Source organism: Plodia interpunctella, chromosome 6 (genome assembly GCF_027563975.2).
Source record: "Plodia interpunctella isolate USDA-ARS_2022_Savannah chromosome 6, ilPloInte3.2, whole genome shotgun sequence".
Classification (NCBI taxonomy): Eukaryota; Metazoa; Arthropoda; class Insecta; order Lepidoptera; family Pyralidae; genus Plodia; species Plodia interpunctella.
The window spans coordinates 2,865,902-2,892,231 of NC_071299.1; the positions used below are offsets into that span (position 1 = coordinate 2,865,902).

General features: G+C 35.4%; 4 protein-coding genes across 8 annotated transcripts in view; 1 reads left to right on the forward strand and 3 right to left on the reverse strand.

Annotated features, from left to right (window-relative positions):
* Positions 1-124: 124 nt before the first annotated feature.
* On the reverse strand, positions 125-6,341 carry Ist1. Of its 2 annotated transcripts, XM_053747126.2 has the most exons (7): positions 6,029-6,340; positions 5,440-5,602; positions 4,480-4,699; positions 4,093-4,223; positions 3,177-3,311; positions 2,014-2,064; positions 125-1,313 (listed from the first exon to the last, which is right to left on the reverse strand). In XM_053747126.2, the coding sequence occupies exons 1-7, from the start codon at positions 6,208-6,210 to the stop codon at positions 1,086-1,088; spliced, it is 1,110 nt and encodes a 369-aa protein (XP_053603101.1). In that variant the 5' UTR covers positions 6,211-6,340; the 3' UTR covers positions 125-1,085. The 2 variants fall into 2 exon arrangements, with proteins under 2 accessions (XP_053603101.1, XP_053603102.1); XM_053747127.2 differs by lacking the exon at positions 2,014-2,064 and having other exon boundaries at positions 6,029-6,341.
* Positions 6,342-7,149: 808 nt separating this feature from the next.
* On the reverse strand, positions 7,150-11,962 carry disp (dispatched). The gene has a single exon (XM_053747119.1). The coding sequence runs from the start codon at positions 11,772-11,774 to the stop codon at positions 8,415-8,417; it is 3,360 nt and encodes a 1,119-aa protein (XP_053603094.1). The 5' UTR covers positions 11,775-11,962; the 3' UTR covers positions 7,150-8,414.
* A 51-nt stretch (positions 11,963-12,013) lies between these two features.
* LOC128671040 (V-type proton ATPase 21 kDa proteolipid subunit c''-like) lies at positions 12,014-15,010 on the forward strand. Its single transcript, XM_053747140.1, has 2 exons — positions 12,014-13,027; positions 13,693-15,010. The coding sequence occupies exon 1, from the start codon at positions 12,382-12,384 to the stop codon at positions 12,997-12,999; it is 618 nt and encodes a 205-aa protein (XP_053603115.1). The 5' UTR covers positions 12,014-12,381; the 3' UTR covers positions 13,000-13,027; positions 13,693-15,010.
* A 1,098-nt stretch (positions 15,011-16,108) lies between these two features.
* stan (starry night) overlaps positions 16,109-26,330 on the reverse strand; it is a 147,505-nt gene continuing 137,283 nt past the window's right edge. For all 4 annotated transcript variants that reach the window (XM_053747116.2, XM_053747117.2, XM_053747114.2 and 1 more), the window contains 16 exons: positions 25,750-26,191; positions 25,348-25,489; positions 24,847-25,068; positions 24,380-24,600; positions 23,853-23,999; positions 23,460-23,657; positions 23,186-23,278; positions 22,790-22,906; positions 22,236-22,354; positions 21,778-21,963; positions 20,988-21,092; positions 20,509-20,734; positions 19,796-20,208; positions 19,274-19,348; positions 18,895-18,949; positions 16,109-18,095 (listed from right to left, as the gene is read on the reverse strand). In XM_053747116.2, coding sequence (XP_053603091.1) covers positions 18,056-18,095; positions 18,895-18,949; positions 19,274-19,348; positions 19,796-20,208; positions 20,509-20,734; positions 20,988-21,092; positions 21,778-21,963; positions 22,236-22,354; positions 22,790-22,906; positions 23,186-23,278; positions 23,460-23,657; positions 23,853-23,999; positions 24,380-24,600; positions 24,847-25,068; positions 25,348-25,489; positions 25,750-26,191 — 2,801 coding nt within the window. In that variant the 3' untranslated portion in view covers positions 16,109-18,055. The remainder of the gene's footprint in view (positions 18,096-18,894; positions 18,950-19,273; positions 19,349-19,795; positions 20,209-20,508; positions 20,735-20,987; positions 21,093-21,777; positions 21,964-22,235; positions 22,355-22,789; positions 22,907-23,185; positions 23,279-23,459; positions 23,658-23,852; positions 24,000-24,379; positions 24,601-24,846; positions 25,069-25,347; positions 25,490-25,749; positions 26,192-26,330) is intronic.

The window sequence follows — 26,330 nt, forward strand, 5'->3', positions numbered from 1 at the left end:
ATTTCCAGTCTTCCTTTGCCAATGACATTAACAAACTATTGCATAGGGAATATTACGCAAACCTAGATGGTACCACCAGCGTTTTCGGTAAACAACTCGTTGCCATGGTGCACAAATGAGTGTCATTTGTCATGCTCATGAAGTGGAGACGCACTCCCAAGAACTTGCTGATGCAAAGTACATAATATTTTGCTATTTCCTTCATAATTATAATTTCATATACCGCGCAAGAGGTATGGCCACGGATCATAAAAATAGCACATTATATGTACAATGTATGTACATCAAAAGTTCTTGGGAGTGCGGACTCTAGTATTATCTATTATAGCTTCAAATCATTTTCGTTATGCTATGGACACACCTCACTCTTTTTACATTAAATGCATTCTATGAATACAATCGTCTCCCTTTCTATTAATGTCAAATATTGTATTGTGATACTGACAAATCATGCTTTAGCTTAAAGTATGCTTTATGTTTTTATAAATACAGGGTGGTGATTTTATAACACTCCCTAATTCATCAAAGCTAATTTCCAAAACGTTTTTCAATCCGTTTGATGGTGCCATTGGCAATATTTGTGACTTTATTATATCTACAACCTCAACTTTTTCATGCTCGTGTTATTAAGAGCTCTTCGTCTTTATATTAATATAATAATTATAACGTCTATATTAATGTTAATATTGGAATAGAGACTAATCATTCAAATATTTCTTGAATTAGGCAAATATTGAAACCGGCACTGTATCGAATTGAATAATAAGCGTAGCTAGGTCGTCGTGTGTTATAAGATTTAATGGTATTTGGGAACAATAGTAAAAAAAAATCAGCTCGAGTAATTGATAACATTTCATTACTTTTTTTTTCTCGAACACTATTCGACATTTTTTCTTCTGTCATGTAATAATAATAATTTTTTGCTGTTCTAAAAAATTAAGTTGTCAATTGGGGTGTTGTGAGAGGTACCGAAAACATTTGTACATACCGATACTTATAATTAACTTGTGTACCGGTTGTCCTGATTAAGTATATATTACTATTAAAATGTATATATAAAAAAAGTTGCAGATGATTTAACAAAGTTACGTTTTCTTCTTCAACTCCTCAAACCTGCGGTTCAGATCATCAAAGTCGATTTCATCGGGGCCGTTGGACGTGGACGTGTTGGAGTTGTTGCTGTGCGGGACCGAGGGGAGGATGAGGTCTGAGGGGACGGAGGGGAGCTCAGGGAGCTCGGGGAAGGGGTTGGGGGGAGGGGCCGCCGGCTGCGGCTGCCGGGGGCGGGGCTGCGGCGTCGGCGCGGCTGCGGGCTGACGAAACAATTGGTTTCAATTAGGTCAATTAAAAAGCATGAGTATTGTTTCGTACCTATTCTTTCTTTTCTTATTGTGTGTTATTTATTGCATATACTAAGGTGTCAGATTTTATTTAAGTCTTAAGGTTTCTGATATGACTTGCGACTAACTACCGCCATCTCGTAACAAGTACAAACATCGTACCTACTGTTACATAGTTATAAAATATAATAAATTGAATGAACGAATTCTTTAGTTCTTCTTTATTAAGCTGATTTATTATTACTATTCAAGTACTATTTTAATAACAAAGTGTAATAAGCCTACATAGTGCGGCACTACAATGTGCGGGTGCGATGCAAGACACTGCAGAAAATCTTTAAACTAAGCTACATGTGATGCTTTTATCAAACTACATGATTGTACTGTCATATATATATGCATTTTATTTTAGACCTAGTTTCATTGGATTGATGTGTATACAAATTACCTTGGACTACCTACCTAACTTTGATAGCCAGAGTTTTTTGACAACAAAAACTAATAAATTAAATAATATTTACTAAATTTGATTATTTTTCTACAATGCGTTACATTAGATTAGCACAGTTGACGGCCACATAAACATGCGAAAATATTTACTAGAATATGCACTCTTGTGGTTACATGTAACGCTTTTCATGCAGAATTTGAGAATAAATAATAAAAAAATTACCAAATCATGATTAATGCTGTCATATGCAGGAGGCAGGTTATTCATTTCATCCTGCAAATAAAGTGTTGCCATCATTTGAACAAACACGAAAAAGCACAAGTTTGTGTCGCAAGCAAACATAATAAAAATATGCGTATGCAAATCTTATAAACATAACATTTATTTATAGGGCACTCGGATAAAAAGGGAATAAAAAATTTGTACATCACAAAAGAAGTATTTAAGATTTTAAGGCAAACATTAAAATTTTTGCTGCCAGGTAACTCATTGTAGTCAATACCAAAATAATATGTTAAATTAGTGATATATAGAAAAACTCTACTACTAGATATTCTACATTCTAAAATATGTGAATTATAGAATAAATTTATATTTGCAAGATATAGATTTTTTATATAATAACAATGATTACTGAAGTGTTCAAAAGCAATTTCCAAGCAAGTACTATGGAGACTAGTTTGTTCTAAAGTATGTGGTCGATGCACATCAAATGCATTAAAGCGCGCGTGCGCTATTTTAAAGGTGTTTCGCAGTACGTGCGCACCGGGTTTTAATTTCAATGAGTGAATTTCAAATGAATTTTTGATTAAACAGCAATTAAATTTATGTAAACAGTCTCCATAGAGACGGTACTACACTTATCAAATTCTTTGTCTAACATTTTTTTCAATTTAATTCTAAGCAAGGCAAAATCTTTACGCATGTAGTGTTCACTCGACTGTTTAAATTTTAATCATATTTCTGTTGGCAGCTTGTAACAAGTTTGCGAACCAAGTGAATAAAACAAATATATTTCGTAACTTTACGTAAAATTAAAGAGATAGCAACAATATTGGACAAAGATTTGTATGAGTGAAATATCGCCGTAAGCAAACCTATGTATTAACATGCTATGGGCATACAAGGTAGTTGAGATATATTATGCCGACTACACACTGTCACCGAACTCAGATGTGAACAACACAAATAAACGTTTATTATCTACGGCAAGGGAAAACCACCAATGTACGTCGAAACCGCCATATTTTGATAAACTGTATCTACAAATAGTTCACTAAAATTTGCCGGTTAGGTATAGCCGGCATCAGAGGATTGTGAATTTGTGATATAAAAATTGCATTGCAATCTATGAGAAAAGCAAGCTAAAGGGTCTAAGCATTTACCTGTAAGAAGCTGTTACTCAAGTTCTTGGAATCGACGCCAGGGGGCAGGTTATACCCCATGGGGGGCACGCTGGGGCCGCCCATGTTGGGCGGGGGGGTCGCGATGAACCCACCCATAGCACCGTGGGATGGTTTCTACAATATAAAATTAAATTAGCCACACTAAAAACCGCTTCGTCGAAAAATGTCCCCTGACAAAAAAGCGTTAGCGTTGGCGACATTTTGTGAAAAGGACACTGCGACCAGAAGAATTTTTTTTACATAAGGGACAATTTGCGACAAGAAGATTTTTTTTACAAAGGGGACATTTTGGGACGAAGCGAAAAAATAGGACCTTTTCTAAAAATTTTCAGTCATCTTTAGAAGTGTTCAAAATACTAGACCTATTGAGATTGAGTCATGTGAGCAGAGTCTTTCTTAACGAGTGTGTTTATCTGGTGTCAGATTTTAGCAGTCTCCTCACACACTTGAAAACTAAATTCAAATAGTATGCAATAAGTGAGTAGTCACTTGAAACAAAACTTTTATATTTGATTATAGGTACTTTTATAGTTTGCATACCAATCCTTCAATAATCAGGAAACCTGCATACTATTTGAATTTAGTTTTCAAGTGTGTGAGGAGACTGCTTTTACAAAATAAATTTATGATGAAATTACCATTCGGGTTCTACACTATCGGCGAACTCACAGCTGCCAACGCGATTGAACGTACATTGAGTAGTTCATTAATTGTGAGCTTTTTCCGCAAATGAAAAATCATCAATGTATATCAAAACTGCCAAGTTCGGCTACCTGTCTGCCGATAGTATAGAGCTGGCATCAAATGCATTATGAAATATTAATGAGATGAAAAAGAAAGACCTGAGCGATTCCCGTGTGACATGTAGAACAATATAAAATAACAGTAGCCTTACCGTGGGGTAGCCGAACGGTGTGTTGGGAGGCGGGGGCAGGTGGGGCATGTTGGGCAGCGGCGGCGGGTGAGGGTAGCCGATGAACCCGGGCGGCTGCGGCGCTCCGATATCTATCAACATGGCGTCTCGACCTACCACAACAACGTTAGAATATATCAAGTTAGCTTCACATAATATTGGAAAAGGTTAGACATGGTTTGTTCTTGTAATAGGTATAATAATATTCATTTTAAAATATTGCTTATTTTGGGTATAAAATTTATTTTGTTATAAAGAAAATCTTCTTGCCATTCGCCAAATTTCGTAAAAAACCTTTCAGATCACACATCAGTCTCCCGCATTTAGAATACATGTTATTAGAATGCTAGGATAGTGAATAGCAATTACCTTCTTCCTCCCGCATGACCTGCTCATCGGGAACATACTCCACATTGTAGTTCTTCGCAATCTCTATGAGGTACTTCTCAATCAAAATCTTGGGTGGGCTCTGCACTGACATCTTGTGTTTCAGTTTCTCACTGACAGTGTTCACATTTTCGTTCCTACATGCATCTGCATAGATTTTACCATATTTTGCAGTGAACAAGTCAGAGATAACTTTGAGTTCCTGAAAAGGCACATTTGCATTGGCTAAAAATGTTTCCAAAACTTTTTCTAAATTTCTACTTCACCAACTAAAACAATGTACAATAATCTTATTCATGATGCTTAAACACACATCAAATTAATTGCAAATATGCTAATGCTTAATTGCAAATGTGTTATTACATAAATATCAATGCAGGGTAAATTGACATGCATCTAACTGTACACACATTACATAAATTATTATGATACAAAGCTCTTCTAGATTCTGGCCCAATAATCCCCACTAATTTTCCATTGACAGACACAAAAGATTGCAGAAGTAGGTACAACTAGAACAAACAATATTCTCTACAACCAAGTCCTAAAATAATTTCAGATTTGCTCAATCCTATTCCACTTTTTTTATTTCATTTAATATCTACGATAAATGTGAAGTGAGTTTGTATGTTCCTCTTCATGCTTCTATTCAATCAACATTTGTGAAATATTAGCAAAAGCTATTCATACATAACTATAGCAAATTTAACTAGTGTTTAACACATCTAAGAGTAAAATGAATGAAAATTTTATTCTTGCAAATATTCATTAACGTATGTCTGCCTTATAAACCAGTGCAAATGTGCTGGTCAAACAATTGTTTATCTATTATGTCTTAATTCTGCATGATCAATGGGTTAAAATTCTTTTGTACACTTGTGTGTACACACATAACACATAATAAAAGCCAAATGATGAAAAACATAAGCTCAAAATAGTTACCTGAACATCAGTATGCATTCTGGGTGCCACCCAAATGAGACTGGATATTGCCTCAGCCAAGCCTTCATCTAATTCCTTCATTTGTGTGACCAGGCCAAACCTCGCGAGCACTAGATCACAGTACATCTCCACTATCTCCATTGCTTCTACCATGTAGTCTTCTCTGGAATTTTTTTATATTTGATTATAGCCTTATAACACAGTTTTTTTTATATAGCATAGTGTCCAAACTAGCATGCAGGTTGCCTATAAGCAAGCTGCAAAGCCTATGGACACCAGCAATGCAATATGGGTTACCAATACATAGGGTTTTTAAGAAAGTGTTAGACTCTTTTCTTGAATGTCGAAACTTTTAGTGAACACTGCTGAAGGAATATTATATATGTTCTTTACTAGCCTAATTAGTGTGTCCTGCTGAGCAAAGGTCTTCCTTGCCCATTTCAATAAATCTCTATTAAGTGCTGCATACCGCCAGAAGATCAATGTCATCCCCCACTACGTTAGAAAAAATATATAAAATCTTATCTTATCACTCTGGATTCAACCCCACAACCAATGGATGGCCTATGGCAAATAAATAAAGACTTACCTAATGATATGCTCTACACGGATTTTAGCACGTTCACTTTTACCAGCGGCGATGTATTCCGCAATTTCCTTCCTTGCTTTCTGAGCCAGTTCAGTTTTCTTTTTCTCCAACAGTTTGAGGCGATTTATGGTCAACCTCAAATGTGTTTTGAGCTTGGTGTAATTAGGATTTGTTGAAAACATGTTGGTTCCTTATTTTTTGATGTTTATTCTAACAATCAAATTACTTTGAGTAAAAAAATACCACTTAAAATATTTTTGTTTGCGATGTGAATCCCGATGATTCATTCATGTAGGAAAGAAAAATACCCCACCCCACCGCAAGCTGTCAAAGAGTTGACTTTGACAAAACAAGTCATTGTGATGCAACTGTGTGTGCCGTCCTTGAAATTTTCGAGAACTTAGTCGGAAGGGAGCCATGGAGGGAGGGTTGCATACGATGCAATAATGATGGTCATGCAATATTCTCCTTCTCCGTTATTCAGACAAAGGAAAATCGATATCTCAAGTGCTAATAAACGTTATTTTTTATGTCCCACTACGCCACCTAGTGGCAAGGTTATAAGTTACAAGGATATAGTTTCTTTGGCTTTTAGCACACACAGATATAAAAACATTGCTTTTAGTTATATATTGTTCTGAGCTCTGAGCATAAATAAGATTATCGATGAGTATATATATAGGGCCCTGCGCGGATGAGCTTTTGCATATCTTTTGTCCCTTATTTTGAACCCGGTTTATCTTGCCATTTTGTATGCACCGGAAAATTTTAGTAAATATTTCAGATTTATGTACTATTTGATTAGGTATATTATACTATCTTTATATTCCTAATATGAATCTGGGTAATTTAAAATTAATTTGAATATAGGTACTTACTTATACACATTACAATCGTGTTTTTCATGGTTGTAAAATTTGTGACCTATTTATGCTCACATTTTATTTTTGCATACGGCCGAGTCTTTGCATTGTCTTGAGGTGGCCTGCAGCTACTAACACCTTTAGATATTAGAACAGGAATGTTGTATGTACTTGTACATACAGAGAAGAGATTCAGACACAATCAGGTTCAGTTTTTCGTCGCATCGGTACTGTTGTGTTCGTAATAAAAACATATAGTTATATACAAAAGTTAACATTTTATTTCTTTTAAGTACAATAATTCTTAAAGTACTTACCTACCTAATTTTAATTAGGTGGCTTCTAAGAAACAAGTGGCCAATAACAGAGTAATTTTTGCACATAAACATCTATATTTTGTCGTTATTTCTAAGACTAATATAACAGTTAGTGCCTTGTTTCTTAGTTGCTAAAATACAATTATACCTACAATTACGATCTAACTTAACATAACCATGGCCTAGATATGGCACAGTTTAAAGTCTGGGCCAACAAAAGAGAATTCAGACTCATCAAAATAAATTGTGCGTATTGGAAGTGATAAAAATTGAACTAATTCAAACAGTTCGTGATCATTAGGCACATGCATTAAAAAATTAAAAACATAAACAGTATTCTCTGGGTCAACTTTCATTGGTCAGACTTTTAAAGTAATATAATTATATATCAATTTGATATATACCGGTGTTAATATTTCATGTGGAGCATTAACTACTGCAGTTTCGGTTTTGTGTCTTTTCAATATTTTATATAACACTGATTATTTTTTAACTCTTATTAAAGTTGTGGAATGAAATTTATTTAAAAAATAGTGCTTGTTATAAATTATAATAAATAAATAAATAAAAAATTGCGATAATTACGAAGTGTTAATAAGCACATAGTCGAGACATCGAATTTATCTTGACAACAAACTTATTAGTTTTATCATTTTGAATTGACAATTCACATATTATCTTCATATATATATATCTGGCAAAATATATTCAGCTTAGTTATTTCTATTTACACAATATATAATGAGATAGTCATGGCCTCCTTAAACTAACATGTAGCACTTAAGTAGATAGTTTATTTATTGTTATTTCATGATGTAAATTTTATGAGACTCTTCAAATCGCGAATAATGTATCCAAAAAGGTTGAGTTACAGAAAAAGTTAAACGGAACTATTATAATTTGGGTAGCTATATATTTCAATGATATAAAGAACAATGAAATTATCAAAATACTCAAGCTAAGCTCATTTTTTTAGATCTTATTATTATTAGTTTGAGAATTATTACGTGATAATTATTGTCACAGTAATCATTACTACATCATCTTGAGGTTCATTTGAAAATTTCAATTAGCTATTTACAAGTGTAAAAATAATACAAAATGACATGAGATCAACAAAACTTGATAAATAATACTGTCGTGTTCAGAAAAATTCATCGAAATAGATCTTGTAAATACTAATTTATTATTTCTTAAACTAAACATTCAGTCATTGTAACAAACTAAATTACTGCTATTGCTAGCTTTCTTATCAACCTTACTATGTGGATTTTCATAATCGTCATGTAAAACTACAGTTGTTGCACTGATACTTGAATGACTTTGGGAGTGAGTAAGATTTGTACGATTGCTGTCAGCCAAGTGCTCCAATTCATGGCTCTCTAAATTCGGAACCCCTGAACAAATGGAACTAACTCGCGACACAGATTTCCTGTCCTCAACCGGAGGTTCCTTAGGATTATTTTGACCACATATATACAGCATAGAACAAAGGAAAAATGTAGCATACACCCAGCTAAATGTCATAATCAAAGCCAAAAACGTGCCAATTTGTGAGTATGGCAGAAGATTCGAGCGCAATAAAAATATACCTGCAAAACAAGTAGTCAACGCAGCCGCCGCGGTCGGCCCAGCTGATGAGGTTAATGCATATTTAACTCTTGCCAACTTTAGTCCACTGGAGTTTGTATAGCTTAAAGCATAATGAAGGCTGAAGTCGACAGCCAACCCGGCCGATGTCGAGATCGCAACACTTTCTAAAATATTTAATTTCCAACCACTCATAACTAAGACTGCTATTGTAACAGTTGAAGAGAAAACAATTGCTGTGAGTGCACAAATACTTACAATAAAACTGAAAGTAGCAGGAATAAGAACTACAAATCCTAAGCTGGCAGATAATATTAAAGCTATAACTGTTCCACTGGCAAGAGTAGTTTGTAAATCATAAAACTGAAGATCAGATAGAAACCATCCACAAGTCATACCTGGAGGTGCAGACTTCAATTCGTGTTGAGTCCAATTTTCGACATGTTGAAAGAAATTATGCATTGTCTTATAAGACATGGTATATGGGACTACACTTTCAAACTCTACCACAATGGCTGCAATAGTAGGAGATTCAGTCCTGAAAAATTTAGGCCCTGCAACACCAGGCATAAAGAGTGTGCTTGGTGTCTGATACAATGATTCCATAGCCTCAATTATACATGTATCAAAAACTTCTTTCTTATAAGGAAAACTAGATGATTCACAACATGGAGATCTATTAATTTTGTCAACAAAATCCATACACCTTCTGCTCATAAATACTTTAAAACTCTCGATAAAACAATTTGGCAACAGAGGACCCAATGTTTGCTGGTAAAAAGGCTGAGCTTTGATCTTAGAACAAAATTCTAACAACCATTGCTGTGATTTAGGATCAGATACTGAAAATCTATCATCAAAAACTAAATGGCCAGTAGAGAAGGGGTTCATGTGATTTCCATTATCAATGGCTTTGACACCCCAAATCCATCTTAGAGGCATTTTGCTGCCTGTACCAATATACCTACCAAATTTTTCAAATATAAACTTGTCTCTATACTCTATATCATATAGCTCAAATGGATGTGAATGTTGGAAAAGTTGAAATTCCTTTGAATCCGGCAACTGGAGACCAGGGTAATAGAAAACTACAATAATACTGTAAATACCAATAGCACCCAGTACTATAACAAACACTATGTGCAGTTTTGTAACACAGACAATAATAAATCTACTCATGCAAACTCTGATATCTTCCCAAACTTCATTAACAGTTTTATAAACTATATCAAAAAACTTTCCCTTATTTATAGATAATTTAACATCTATTATAAATACTGATACAGGTAACCAACTTACCATTAAAAAAAAGTTCACAAGAACTGCTGTACCAGCGAAAACGCTAAAACAGTTGATAGCAGGAATGTAGCTTACATATGAAGCAAAAAATGCAATGGCAGTCGTCAAAGTCGTGATAAAAATAGTTGCAATAGAATGTTTTAAAGTTTCTTCTAATATTTGTACAAGAATCGTTTCACCAGCACTAGATACATTTTTGATATCAGTCAAACAATTTTCTTCACTAGCTATGTTATCCTTTATGAGCTGCTTTGTAATCATGCTCCATATTTTAACATAGATAAATGCATCATCAGCTCCAATTCCTATCACAATAACTACTACTAATAAATTCATAAATGGAAAGAATTCTAAATTGAACACATAAACATACAAGAAGTATGCTATTCCAAGTGAATATGTGATGGCTGTAAATAAAAGCAAAGTAAGAATTAGAGATTTGCTATAGAACCAAACACCCACAAATACAAAAATTCCACCCAGGGCTATCAACCATGCATCTTGTACTATCCATAAATCGAAAAGTGCATTTTTTAATCCAAAATCTATAGCTGGTATAATAATATTTTCATAAGATAAATTTGAACTTTGTAATTTTTCATAATATGGCAATGTGGTACTGCTATATGGTAATGGCAAGAATATCATTGAACTTTTGACAAAGGTTTGGGTAAAGTCGAGAGGTGAAAAAGCATCTGAATCTATGAGGTAAAATAACATATTGTAAATAGCATCATGTTGGGAACAATATTTTGGCACTTTGCAGCGGTCTAAGTCACATGAGGCCATTAATGTAAAATTATGAAAATATCCTGCACAATTTTTCAAAATAGACACAGTCTTATTCACATCCACTTCAGTTAAGTTCTCACAAGAACTCTTGTCAGATATTAAAGCTATATAATTTGGCACACTCCATATTGGACAACACAACTTATCTGTATGTTTGGCCCTTTCACACACTTTGTAATATTCATCTTCTCCTGCTTCTATGAGAAATGTTTGCAGCTTGCACATTCGGGCTATATTTGGGTATGTCAGCAAAGAAGAGTCATCAGTACTTGTGACAACCAAATGTGCATAATCAAAAACTGGTGCTCCACAGGTACCCGAAGCATAATTGTGATGGATAGGTTTTTCAGGTTTGAGTTGCATTTCTTTCAATGAGACCCACTGTTTGCGAATGTGATCTCTATTAATAACAGTATTCTCACTTTCATGGGACATATTCTTCCCAAAGCCCCAGTGAACATGGCCATTGGATATATTTATATCTGGGGAGTCAAATATTGTTTTCTCAAAACCTGTGCTGTTCAGTTTAGGTTTTTTCTTTTTCTTTCGATTTTTGTTTTTACCTGCTCGTCCATGCCCTGATCTGGGTTTGTCTTGCCTTGTTTTATTATAGTAAGTCTGATTCATGCGGATTTGATCTTCAATTTCTTTGGGATTTACGGCCAATTTTCTAGAAGGTCTTGTTTCGTAAATTAGATTTTCCCATGCTATAAAGCGATGCGCTAAGGTAGTCCCGCGAGTCTCAAACCCGATGAGTGGTTCGGAAAAAGATGGTAAGTCATGGCACACCATTGGGATCACGGTGAGAACGGTGGAAATTACACTCAAGATAAAAAGAAACAGGTAAGAGTGACGAACAATTAATCGAGCGTACAATGACAACATCTTGGTGTAGCGATTTCAAGGACTTCATAGTTGCATTAATGATACATTTTATGATATTTCACTTCACCCTACTCACTACACTTAGCACGAGCTCAAAACAATTTAAGATTTACATTATGAAAAACCAAATATTTTGATAAAAAATCAAGAAAATAAAGTCAAACCATCAGACGCCGATTAAATTTCATGAATGAATGAAAATGAATGACACCTAACCTAATTGCATGCATGCATGATTTTTGACATTTAGATTTAACCATAGAGTTGACTGTTAATCACTCGAACCGAGGGTATTTATTGTTAAGTTAATAATTTATTTCTTCACGTTTCCTCTACGAAACTCAGCCAATCTTCTTGACATTATTAAATCTTAGTTTAGTTTGTGCAAATCCAAAGTAGAAATAGGTATGGTATGTCGCCCTTATTGAATGAATGAGTGAATAATTTATTATGAAATGGCTGGCAACACTGTATTGTCTCTGACATCTTGTGATCACAAGACCTCTGAATTTTTAGTTTTCTGTCAAGGCAAATATTGGGCGAAAAAGGCCGTCCCAATCGGGAATAACGGGTAAAAAGGTCCAATTTATTCATTAAATATCTCAAAATGAGATACTTTTTAACATACCTCTTTGTGCTCCTCGCGTCCATCGCCTTCGTTATATTCACTGGATTCTACCTGTTCTCCGGGAAGGGTGAGCTTATCAGCTTAGGATGGTTCCTCGAGAATACTTCTCCTTACATGTGGGGAGCGCTGGGAATCTCCCTAGCCGTGGCGCTATCCGTAGTGGGCGCCGCGATGGGAATCCACACCACCGGAACGAGCATAGTGGGCGGAGGTGTGAAAGCTCCCAGGATCAAGACCAAGAATTTGATCTCCGTCATCTTCTGTGAAGCTGTTGCCATTTATGGATTGATCACTGCTATTGTACTCTCGGGAATGCTGGAGAAATATGACGAGGACACAACTGACGCTAAGATCAGAGCAACTAACTTCATGGCTGGATACATCTTGTTTGGATCAGGTCTAGCTGTAGGCCTAGTCAACTTATTCTGCGGTATTGCTGTGGGAATTGTGGGCTCAGGAGCAGCCCTAGCAGATGCAGCAAATGCAGCCCTTTTTGTGAAAATTCTAATCATAGAAATTTTCGGATCTGCCATCGGGTTATTCGGGCTCATTGTTGGAATATACATGACATCCAAAGTCAAAATGGGCAGCCAGTAACTTAAGAAGAAGATACATTGAATTAAGTGTAAGTGTAATTTCTTATAAAATATTTTGGTTAGGGTATAAGAAAGGGTGCACACTTTTTGGGACTTAGAAAAATTTTGACGTTTTTTTTTTTACCTAATGAAGCCCTATTTTTTAAGATGCCAGAGCCTAATATTGCATATTACCATGAGCATTCCTTTAGATCACTTTTCCGCTGCATAAAATATTTTTGGAGTTATAATCACATTTTTCCGTCAATGGTTCTCAGGACTTAGAATTTTCATTATATGTTTTCATTATAAAGTTGAGCATAGATATAGCAGGGCTAATTTCATTTAGTAAATAAGTACAGTGTGAAATAGGACACTGAATAGTATAATTGTGACCAAATGCTCAACATTTTAATATTTTTAAACATCCTAATTCTAGTTATTGTGGTGACTAGTCAAGCAGATAGTTATTTGGGAGGTGTTTACGACAAAAACAAAAAATCTAAATTTGTTCAAATATGAATGGAATATGTTTTTCATTGTGAATATATTTTGTATGTCATGGCATATCCCTAATAGTCTTTTTATCATATAATTGTGTTATTTCCTTTGCAACATTAGATACTTATGACAATTATGTAAACACACAGGAAAATAAAGGTTTTCTAGGTAATGCTTATATAGGTAATTAATTAATAATTGTTTTTTTTTTCAGTGTACCTCAGCACTGGATTGCTCCAGCCATTGCTCCATCTAAACTTAAAATTCAATATATCCAGTGCTTGAAATTGAACGATCGAAATAAAATCCCAGGATAAGTTTGCAATCAGGTACCTTACAGAGACCACTTGTGTATGCACTATATAACACATATATCTTGATGTGTGCTATTTACATTGTTAATTAATTTCAATATATTGTAAAAAATCTGATCTTAGCACTTTAATCTATTTGTAAACAAATTATACCATTCATAATATTATCTAGTTGTAATAGGTGTTGTTAGACATGTAACTTATTTACTGCATTTTGTGCTAAGGTCTCAGATTTTGACAGCTTTTGATTGTATGGAGTGTTTTTTGACATGTTTACTTACCTATAGACTTTTGTTTTGTAACTTCATTTTGCAGGTCTTTATTTGAACAATTATGATATACATTGTAAGAATATCTTTTCAAATCATGTATTTATGAAATCAGTAATCAATACTGCAGGTGGACTGCTTAACTGAGTTTTCGCGCGCAGGGTGATAGAGGCGAGGGGGATAGGCGACAAAGGGTATTTAGAGTGGAAGTGGAAGGCAGGGATCAGCTGGTCGCAACCTTCTTGATACCCTCGCAGGTGAGGGCTCAATAAAGTGGTCATGCTATAGTTGCAATGATATCTAATTGTTGTGTTAAAGGCTTAAAACATTCCATGAGACCTAATCAGTTTTTATAGCCTAATCAGTTTTTATAGCTTTGATTGGTTTGTCAAGTTAATAGCCCGAGTGATACATAATATTGTACATAAATTATTATACTTTTGGCATAGAATAAGATATTTTTCAATAATGGACACATTTGTATTGTATTGTAGTTATAAAATCATGTTACATATTACTACCGCAAGTTGAGAGTTCCCTTATGATAATCCTGTAGATTTTGGAAAAATGAGATGTCAATAAGTATTTAATTTTTCTATTCTCTTACATAAATGTTGGAAAGAAAATTGTCAGAAATTGTTACTTCCAATTGTAAATATTAGTTTTGCTTCCCTGTTTACTAATTTATTGTACTTGTAAAGTCATATCCATAGCATATCCTAAGGTTCGCGATATGAATACTATGGTTATCATTCAATATTTACCTATCTTGTCTATGGTGCCCCAAATTCATTCTCTGGCACAAGAACCCAATCTAACTGGGGTGGAACAAACATGGATAAAAGTATTATATCAGTCATAATTATCGGTCTACTGATGTAATTCTAAGTTAAAATATTTGTGCAAATGTAGATATTATGTATGTTGATGAATAAATAGATAAAAGTTTTGTAGTCGTTTCGGTTTTCTGTCATCAGAAGTTTAACAAGGTTCTCAAGAATTTTGTATTCTTGTCTTTACTCTGTTTTTAACCACAATGGAAAAACCGCCTAGGATTAGCTAGCCTAAAATTTTGTATTCTTGTCTTTACTCTGTTTTTAACCACAATGGAAAAACCGCCTAGGATTAGCTAGCCTAAAAACCGCCTAGCTTTAGATAATTTAGATGTTCCTATCAGTTTTTAATTATGGCTTCTCCTCCAATTGTTGGCTCATCTGCTCACCTGTCTCGAGTACCCAAACACCAGTACTCAGGCTAACTTGATGACTGCTGATGAAGCCTTCGACTAATTAGAGCACTTGTATTTACGATCGACACGCGAAGAAGTGGAAGTTCTCACAACATTACATTTATTATTTTATATGGTCCACATATGGAATGTTATTATCGTTTCCATTTGTAACTCAGGATGAATTTTTTGGACACGACGTACCAAGATTAAGACAGTGATATCTGGGAACACCAAAATACCTAATTTGCCTCTTTGACATGGATTCGTAAATTAAATACACGTCAACTTGATCTGTTGCGAACGACCTCTACGGGTGGAGGATGAACTAGCGATGGCTGTTGACGACATCTTGGGCGTCAGCATCTCAAAATGGCCGACTCTAGCTACATTGAATCGGGTATTTATTAAATTATATAATTGCTATAACTATTCAGATCGATCAGAGGCTACTAGTTCGTTGCAGATGATACTATGATCTGCTGGCTACCGTCTGTACACGACTTAATGGGAAACCAAAAAAGAGCTCGTTTAGTAAAACGTATGTATGTTGAGCCGATTTATCGGCTGACATACAAGATTGATGATGACGCGGCTCGCGTGTTTGCAACCTGCAGACTCCTTCACAATTCGCAATTTGTCTCCGTAGGCGTTTTATGGACTAGTATAATATAGTTTAATAGTAAGGTTGAATATGTGGAATCCCAGATATGAACTAAAGGACAACGTCAGAAACTCTTCACTTCTACTTTCACATTGTTGTTAATCTAATAGAACTTGCTCATGCTCATGTCGTAAATGAAAACTAGAAAATTTAGCAATAAAATATTTTATTTCAATATAAACACAGGGTCCATCGACAAAACTACTTACAAATTTTCCAAATAGTCTTTAAAAAACAATAAAAACATCACAAAATGGAATGTATATAGTTGAGAGTTCAAAAAACCTGAATGGGTACAATAATAAATAATTTGAATTAAAATCTAACACACAAAGCGTAAATCAGAGCAGATATATATCTAATGAAAATAACAACAGGGAGACATTCTATCTAATTACTGGTTTATTAATTAATCTTTAATAATTTTTGATCAAGTGAAACCACTGATACGGAAATGAATGCGAATGCTTGTCGAGTCGATCAATATAGTTTAGCAGAGGGGCGAGTTTGTGTGGTTTTCACGGTTATCTCCGCTTCTGCTTAACCACTATTTCAGACACGAAAGTCTTATGAAAATCTGTTAAAACCACACGGTACATGCATAATACAAAAAATCGTTAAACAATTATTATGGCAATCAGATCTATAGTAATCTAAATAAAGCTTCTTCTTACATTGTCTACTTAATTATCCGCTACAAAGTGTAAAAATTATTTACATACAAAATAGGTGGACTCTTCGTTAAAATGCTCAAACGCACACAACACTATTCATATGTACACACATACAACTGCTTAATTTTATTTTATTCGAACTATCAATCCCATCAAAGATTTATCACTATACAAATGTAAAACTAAAAGGCGATGTTCCAAGTTTTATTGGAATATATATTTTTCAATACCTCTTTATTATGTGCATTTTTAATAATCGAAATTAATTTCAAAATGTTTCTTGTTTTCTGTGCAGCGTTTCTAAAACTATAACGAATAAGTTCCTAGATTTGGTTTCTTACAAGTATAAAAATATTTCTGTGAAATACCTACTTTAAATACTTTTTGATTCACCTACTTTAACCAACTTCTCTTATGCCCACTTATAATGTACCTACAGACATAAAGGTCCTATTTTACTGCGAAAGTCTAACGAAACAATTTCACTAATCAAATTAAATATAAAACGCACATACCTACTGTTTCTTCAAAAAGTTCTAAAAGGCGTATTTTATTATATACATAGTGACTTTAGATGCCATACCTACATCATACATATACGAGAATAATTTAAATAAGTAAATAAAAAAAAACATCTTTGCACTATTCCCGGTATAGTAATATCAAAGTCATATTACTCTACTATTCAGTTTTGTTCTATGTACTTACAGCTCTATGAATTCATATAAAAACGAAAATAGCTAAGATTGTCACGTGCAATTACTATTGCACCAATGTCAGACAATAGGTTCTTGTCATGAGACCAACTGAGTACTTTGTTATCGTATGTTTGTAAGATATTTTATCGCAATTAGGTATCGTGAACTCATGTGTTACGTGTCGCTATACATAAAGATATAAGTATTTATGTTGTAAACGTATTGAGCAGACATGTAAAACCATGTAAAAATTGAGCAGTTTCTGAATTAGTTACTTTATTTACTGTGTTGTGCAGTTTATTTTGAATTGAAGTCACAGACAAATTGAAGTATTAAAATATGTGATCACAAGAATTTTAGTTCCAAACGGATACAGCAGATGGCGCCAAATATGGTGAAATTATTGCAGATCATGCTTGTTATTTACAATTAATTCTCACTTAGATATTGAGTATTTTTAATATTAAATTTACTTGAGTAAACCACTTCTACTTAAATTATACACAAATAAAATAAATAGTTTACTACACTATGGCAGTGGGTACTGATTGTATAAAACAGTCTTTGCAAAATTAATGCTATTTAGAATAGGTAATATTAAATAAAATAATAATACCTATATTAATATTATTAATATAGGTATTATTAATATAGGTAATATTAATATTATTAATTAAATTAAAATTAACAAATTACTGAGATTCATAGGAAATCTTGTACTATTCTTGAGCTATACTCTGGTCTCTGCATCGTCTTCAGTAGTAGATTTCCTGTAACATACATTTATAAATAAAAACATATACTTACCTATAATATTATCTTCGTTCGAAATTATAATTCGTGTAGTTAAATTGATAAAAGTAAATTATTAATAATAATATTACTCAAAGTGATCCAAGCATTAATATAAAAGCGTATTTTGGAAATTCTAAACCAGCATAGATATCCATGGATGCGATATGTACCTACTGGATTATCTTTGATGGTCGTCTAACTAACAGTTCCATTATTTATTGAATTTTTTTTTTGTCTATTGTAGCAACCATAATTGGTACCACCTAGATTGGCTCAAAACTAACATCTATCTACTCAGTATTTTATTTTAAAAATGTAGGTAAGCATTCTAAACTAGTATATCTAAGTCAGACTATCAACTTATTATTAGTCTAGCTCTTATATCAACAATCTAGCCATGTTCGCAAACTACGCCATTTGTATTTCGAAAATGTCAAGTTATAACTCTTAATGCTCAGGCTTAATTAAAAATAAATGAATCCATGCAGGAAATGTTGAGTTACCTCCTCTCTACGATGACCGATGATATTTGCACGCGGCAACACCACCAGTTAGCAAAGCAAAAGATGAGTTACAGTGAGTGTTTCTCATATAACCGCCACCATCTAGACAATTTTAAATTATAACTTCGTTACAGATATACCTAATGTTAGATACACATTTAAACATCAGGTTCTTACAAAATTAATGACTCCAGTCAATTTATTCATGCAAACATTATGAAACATGCTTCTTAATAAACGTTAGATAATAATTATAATAATGTTTGCTTACTCGCTCGTTTCGCCCATACTAGCTAGTGGCGCCCCCATTTGCGGTTGGGAATCTCCTGACAAAAAGAAAATACACTGTCAATATTTTCTTGTGTGCTGCAAGAGTCTCCTAACTCACTTTACTAATTATAGCTATTGTTAAAAATATATATTATTATTATTATCCAGAATGAGACATATGCGAGAAACAAAGATTTTTTAACAAAAATTTTTTAACACACTAGTGACACACCATACACAAAGCAAAAAAGATAAAAATAATTACACTATCACTAAAAAGATAATTAATAAACATTTATTACAGGATACATATCCTACAATACAATTCTACAGTTAAGGTCATAAAAATGCAAAAAAAAACCACTGGCATTAGGATTTACCTGAATGTGCCAGGTCACTAGTTAGGGTCTGCGGTGGATGGGTAGTAGCTCGTAAAGTAGCGTGGTCTTCCTCGGCTATGGCAAAATAACAAATCAAAAGCTGATCACACAAAAAGGAACACACAACGCACACAAGTTGAAACTCTTATTTCTGTGTCATTACTATTTCAGGTGAATCAAAAATTTTGCATTCAAAATGTGTGTTTTCGTGGAAACTCAAGCTTAGAAAAAAAAAGCAAATAAATATGGCTTATCTATTAAGCAATAGAATACTTATTTGAAATATAATTGAGAAATCATGTGTGACAAATCATAAAAAGTATACTTGAAATTACTTTAACTTTTAATTTAACTTTTTTGAATTTAATTTAAAGCTATAAAAGATTACTTACTTACCTAAGTATAGATAGGTATGTAACATGGCAATAGAGGTATGTGCAATATTATTTTTATGTAGTGTTGACTCATATATTTATATTATATCCACTCCACACAAACTATATTTTACCCGATAACACTAACCTGTATAGGGGAACAGATATTTATCATGAGGATGATGTTTATCGGACCCCTCCGACATTCTCTCCGTGTAGTCTCCTCCATAGTGACTCTCCATTTTCCTCTGGTAATCATTCTTCAGCATCGTGGCAATGCCGGAATCCCTGAAATCCCGAGAAGGATATCCCTCGTGTTCTCTCGTTGTTACTCCAGTGAAGTCCCTCGATCCGTAGACATTTGCGTCTGTGCTGAGGTATTTGGTAGGGCTGTAGCCGTAATCTGATGTTCTGGAAGGGAGGTAGGTTTTGGATCCGTAGGGGTTGGTGGGTAGTCTGTACATGGTGGGGGAGATTGGGTAGTTGGGGTCGTACGGGACTTGCTTCTCAGTGTCGTTGGGTAAGACTCCGTACATCAGCTCCTCTTCCATAACACCGTATCTGTTGGGAATTATATAATTATTCAAATCAAACAATATAACTATATAAAAATGTCATTAATAAGAAAGTTTTTGTTACGTAGTGTTTGTTCGTCTTACATATCGAGAAGTAGTAGTAGAGTAGGTAACTATAGAGGAACAAATTTTATTTGGCAGGATAAAGGCGTCGCTACTGTTGAATAAATTTGACAAGAAAAATATTTTTGTAATTCACTTTAAGTTTCCAATTTTTATTCCACATTCAATCAAGGTTCTAGTTAGATTTTGAGAAACAGTCACTTAATAGATATTAAATACGTACCTATTGTCTAGCGGCAGTCTGGACGCATCCACACTAGCCACATACGTGTCATGGACATTCTCCAATATCGAGGGCTTCATCCGGTGTCGACTCAGCTGGTACACATCCGAAGTTAGGTCGGGGTTGGGCAGCGGGTTGGGGGAGGGGGAGGCCATGTTCGGGTTCAAACCCTCCGTGTCCGACCCGGTTTCTTGCGACCAGCGACCCATTTCTGTGTGGTTGGTTTCTGTTGGAAAAATCGTTGTAAAAATATCACGATTGGTATGCTCTAAAATAAATACTTTATTATTCGGGATGATAAGCATATTTACCTAGTTATTTTGGATGATCCTAAGGAGAAATATAGGTATCTACATACCGATTATATTAGTGAGCCGGGAGCTAATTCTTAAGCTAAGCTAATCGAGAAAAGTTGTCTATTTTAGCATGTAAAACTTTCACATTAAGGGCTTACAGTAATAAGAGTATAGTTTACGCACCATCTCTGACATGCGGCGGCCACCTCGAGCGACCGACGCCGAGCAGCGCGCCCTCCGTGATGTTGGGCAGGAAGCTGCCGCCCGCACTGCTCGAGCCTCGCTCTTCTGTTGACATCGACATCTACTGTCAACGTATGTTTGCCACTAGATGGCGGTATAGGTATTCATAAAAGTCATGACATCAGTGGTTGCGATAGAAAACGATACGAAAGAAGAGAAATAACGTGACTTTCGTTTCTGCTAAATCTCCGTGAATGAAAATAAAACTGTGGCGTTACTTATCACAGCGTAGGACACAAATACCGAAACCTTGTGGAACTTTTCGTTTTTTATTTGGATATGTCGTATAGACGGGCGCTTGCCTGATATCTGCCTTCTTTGAGGATGCTGTTATTACCTATATCAGTTATGCCTTTTTCCATTAGTCGTACGACAACTATGAGAGGATATGGTATAGAACTTTTTTGTATCCACGATTAAATACGTGGTAACAAATGTGGTTCGATTTTGTCAAAGGTATGTATGCCAATGGTTTGAAAATTAAGGAGGCTGAAGATAAAGAGAAGAGAGAAGAAAAGTGGCATATGGTGTGCCGGGTGAAGTATAAATTGGGAAAAATCTCAGATCTCAGAGAGACTCTAAAATAAGTAGCACCTTTGGGGAGTACCTATGCAACTTACAAAGTTTGATTTATACTGTCGGTTGTCTGTCAGTGTTCTTTGGATAGCTTAGAAGCATAAACTTAGAAATCACAGTAAAAAACATGTTAAGCAATCGAAAGAAGACTTACTGCTTGCAGAAGGCGGATGAGAAGACCTGGACCGTCTAGTGCTAGTTTCATCATCATCAGAAGAGTGAGAAGACGCGAGGTCCAAACTCCTCGCGCTGTGGTCGCTATCACTGTCAGTCGCTTCTGTGGCTTCCTCGGTTTCCCCTGTTTCTTCCCTTGCTGCTTTACGCCGGCGGCGGCCTTCGTCTGGTGCAAAATGCAAGTGACAAAAGTGAGACTATGCAGAAAATGGAAACTGCTGAACAGTCGACAGCATATCAAGTTATCTAATTCATTGCGATTTAACCTCTATATCCGAGATGTAAAGGTTTATGCAGAGTAATTTGCGATTGTATACTACTTACACCTGTCTAGACAGTAATGCCTAACAATAAGTATTTTCTTACTGACATTATATTCGGGCTTAAACTTTGCAAAACGAAAAACAAATGGAATCGTTTCTACTGAGATAAACTTACCATCTCTCCGGGAATGTAACGATGAGTCAAATCCTCTTAGATAAGCCGGCATGTCGCTCGCGCTAGTGTTGTAGTTTGACGTCGACGTGCTCGTGTGACGTAGTTGCCCATCACTGCGGCTGGACAAAAAAAAAACATAAAATCGACTTTGCGATCACAATCGGAAATTTTTAAAAGAAGTTTTGAACTGTCATTTTCTTGTTAATAATTCATAAAGTTGCCACTCCTTCGTCGGGCCGTAGGTAGGTGCTAACTTAAAGTAGTGATGTGAAAAGTGGCTGAAAAGTTCTGGTACTTACTGATATTCTTTTTTTTCATGTATCTCTATTTTCCTTGGAAAGAAAGGAAATTCTCTATATTCCTAGGAAGAAGGAAGTCACAAGTTTCTACTTACGTTTAAGAATATTAAACGCATAAAGGTATATCAATATCACTTTAATTCATCACTTAATTAGGCTCACGATTTACAATTTTTTGGTTCTGATTAAATTGTTTTTTGGTTTTGACATTAGAAAAAAGTAACAGATGAGTGGAGCCTCTTTTAGCCAATTTACCTGTAGGGACTGGAGCTGGTCTTGGTGGTGGACCGCGAGGTGGTGGAGGAGGCTGATATCCCGATGTTGCGGAGCTGGCGGCCCGGCTCAGTGCTGCTGTGGTACGCGAGTGCCGACCTGTGATACATCGTTTATCATTGATTTAACCTCTCGATTAAGAAGAATCGAAGAATGCATAAACAATTTTAATTCGGTCTTCTGCTGTGCGGGCTTCTGCGGTCAGTAGACGAGGGTAGATACAAATTCTCAAGAAAATCGTTTTGTAGCCTTTTTCTTAAAATAATAATTACATTGTTCTCTTATATATTCGATTTCTAACTTTATCTCCAATGGACAGGTTGTTGTACCTATGTAAATATTTATTTATGCCATCAAGTCAAATATCCAGTCACTCACCTGTTGATTTGCGATAGATTCTGAGCACTGGTGCTGACTATGATAGAAGTATCTGCCAGTGGGACTTTCTTTCCGAGGCATCGAAGAATTGTTCTGTAAGGAAAATCATTAATTTAGAAATTCACTATTTGAAGTAATGACGACATAAATATATCACATTCCTCTAGCATCAATGTCACTGCTGAGAAATGATTAGTCTCAAGCGAGAAACATATAAAATTAAGTATTCGAGCGAGAAATTAATAGTCTGAAGTGAGAAACACATGTAACTTACCTTCTGAGGTTATCTCTGACACGGACATTAAAGGCTATGTATCCGAGTGCGGCGGCCACAGCATGTAAAGCTACGGCTGCGGCCAGCACAGAACTGAGCACGTCTCTTCTGGCGCCATTTTCGCTGCCGAGAAGTAAAGCACTGGCCCACGCTGCGCAGACCAATGGCAGGCAAATGATGCTGACGGCTAGTAGCATTCTGCGGAAAAATATATAAGTATGTGTATTTAGTTTGCCCGCCCGACTCCCGTGGCTCTAGTAGAGGATTTTCATAAATTCGTTAATATAGTATTCCTAAACCAATTGTGTAGGTAATAACAAAAGCTGTTGCCTATATACCAATGAGCCCTAATGTGGGATATTGAGAGCACAAGCACACAATAATGATAGGTACCTCAGATTCCCAAAGCCAGTGACGTGATCGCGCACAGTGAAGGCCGCTCGTGTAGCTCCCGCTAAGCTCGCCAATGTTGCGATAGCGTATGTGCCTGCGGGAACCACCACCCACCACACTACCGGCTCGTGGCAGCTCACCCAGCAGCTGAGAAAATAACCAAAATTAAAGACAATATTGACGGTTTTGTACTAACGATCACAAAGTTAATAACGAACAAGACTAGCACAAAAGAAGAGACCTTTGTCTGTGAGGATTGACGAAAACAAACAACAGATACCCCCTGTTGTTTGACTTCTTCAATCCTAAGAGATAGATATTTATATAGCAGATTACACTATTAAAACTTACTAATATAAAGGGGCTGATCTAAATTGTAATCCTAAATGCTTAAAAATAGATCGTTTAGTATCAAACATTTTTACGTTATAATTATAGATTATTTTTAGGAGGTTCTATTAATATTTAACTTTAGGGTTAGGCCTTAATTTGGGAGGGACTATTTATAACATTTGAATTTTACTTACAACAACGCGTTTCCATACTGATGCTGATGGTGACTGGCAGCCAAAGCCAAAGCCACTGCAGGTGCTGCATAGCCCACAGCTAGCTGGGCCGCCAGAGGCCCGTGGTTCACGTCTCTGAGTTCTCTGAGCAGTCGCCGCAGTTGCCAAGCGTCGCACGCGCTCCACCCCAGCGCCGCCACCCACCAGTAGTGCAAGCCCATCGCTATTAGCTTGCATGCAAACTGGGAAGAATCAGTTTTTTGTTATAATGCGATGCGACGAGAAATAGGAAAACTCAGCCGTAACGATAAAAGATAAGGTGAATGTAGAACGTCGTTAGTCACGTAAACAAAACCAAACTTACAAGTAATACTTGCTAGCATACGTATAATACTCTTTTAAACTTGGAATACTCAATTTCTTTTGATCAAAGCTTAAGGTTTATACTAATTTGAAAAAATATATTACATTGAGATTGAGAAACATACCTCATTTTGTACAAGTGACGACCTAGCTTTCAAAGCGATGAGAAACAGCAGTTCAGCCATGAATATGGAGAAGATAAGGTGTTTGTGTATGGAGTTGGAGACGGTGGCGGCTCCTCCTCGCATCAGACACAACGCTGCCCACGTCACGAACAGGAGCGGGAGCGAGAGGCTGAATGCGGTGTATGATGTCACAGATTCTAGGAGTGACGGCTCCGGAATGAACTGGTAACAGATTTTTGATTACTTGATAAAATTTCAATTGAAATAATATCTTTGTACTTAGTTTCCTATAAGTTAGTTTTATATTTAAACTATTATGTTGTGTACATATTTGAGGTACACTTCATTTATTAATTGGTACCGCAAGAACACTAAAGAACATCAATCGCTATGTATATACTCGTAAATAACAAAATAGGCTGTGGTCAGCAACATTTTCCCATATTTTGAAAATTAATAAAACAGATATTTAAACCGTTTGGGAATTATGGGATCCATTACCTCAATATCAACCTCGTCGACGAGAACCGCGAAGGTGGACAAATGATTGCAAGTGCAGTTGATAAGCAGTGGCTCTCCCGTGTATGGTGACCAGTCATAGTCGATATCAGTATGGCAACCCACTCGGGACCATTCGCCGAACCTAGAAAATATTATGCTTATACTTCAAAAACTACCGTTTTTGCGGTTTTCACATAGAGATAGTGTGATTTCTAAGGAAAGAGTAGGTGTATAATTTATTATGGTTCTGCCCGAACGATAGGTATATATTCAGTAATTATTATAGAGTTAAGGGAGAGTATCAAGAAAATAAATTTGATCTTAATTATAGAGACCATATCGTGTGTTTAAAGTATTCAAAAGAGATAATTGAAATAATATAGTTCTTTCCTTGTCGCTTACCCTCTTATTGTAGACCAATGAACACACTGCGGATTGGTTCTTGAACCGAACGTTTCGGCATCAATATCCAGCCAAATCTGCAATCTTACAGGCCTTTTCAATCTTATCCCACCCATACTTTTGTAAACTAACTTTTTCATAACATCTTTAGTGGAGTTGCCGCCATCTTTATTTTGCACGTCTTCTGGGACCATAGACAATGCCATAACTTTTGGACCATCTGACTCAACTTTATCAGCAACAAGCATGGATTCGTTCTCTTGTAAGTTGTCGTTCGTGTACGAACTCTTCTCTTGTTTCTTGTAAGCCGGTTGGATTAGAATGGGACCATGGCTTTCTTGGTTAGATTCGTCATCATGTGCCCACGTGTTCTTAGTTTGTGGGTTTGTATTTATGTGGTTGGGAACCTGATTTTGGTGGCCTTTGTTGGTATATATTATTCCTAAAAATAGAAAAGTTATATGTAGGTAACGTAAAGGTGCAAAATATATCATTATATGTAAGTTAAAAATATATCAGTTAAATACAAATACTGTTTAAATTAAGTCTGGTAGTAGCTAATTTACAATGAATATTTGCTA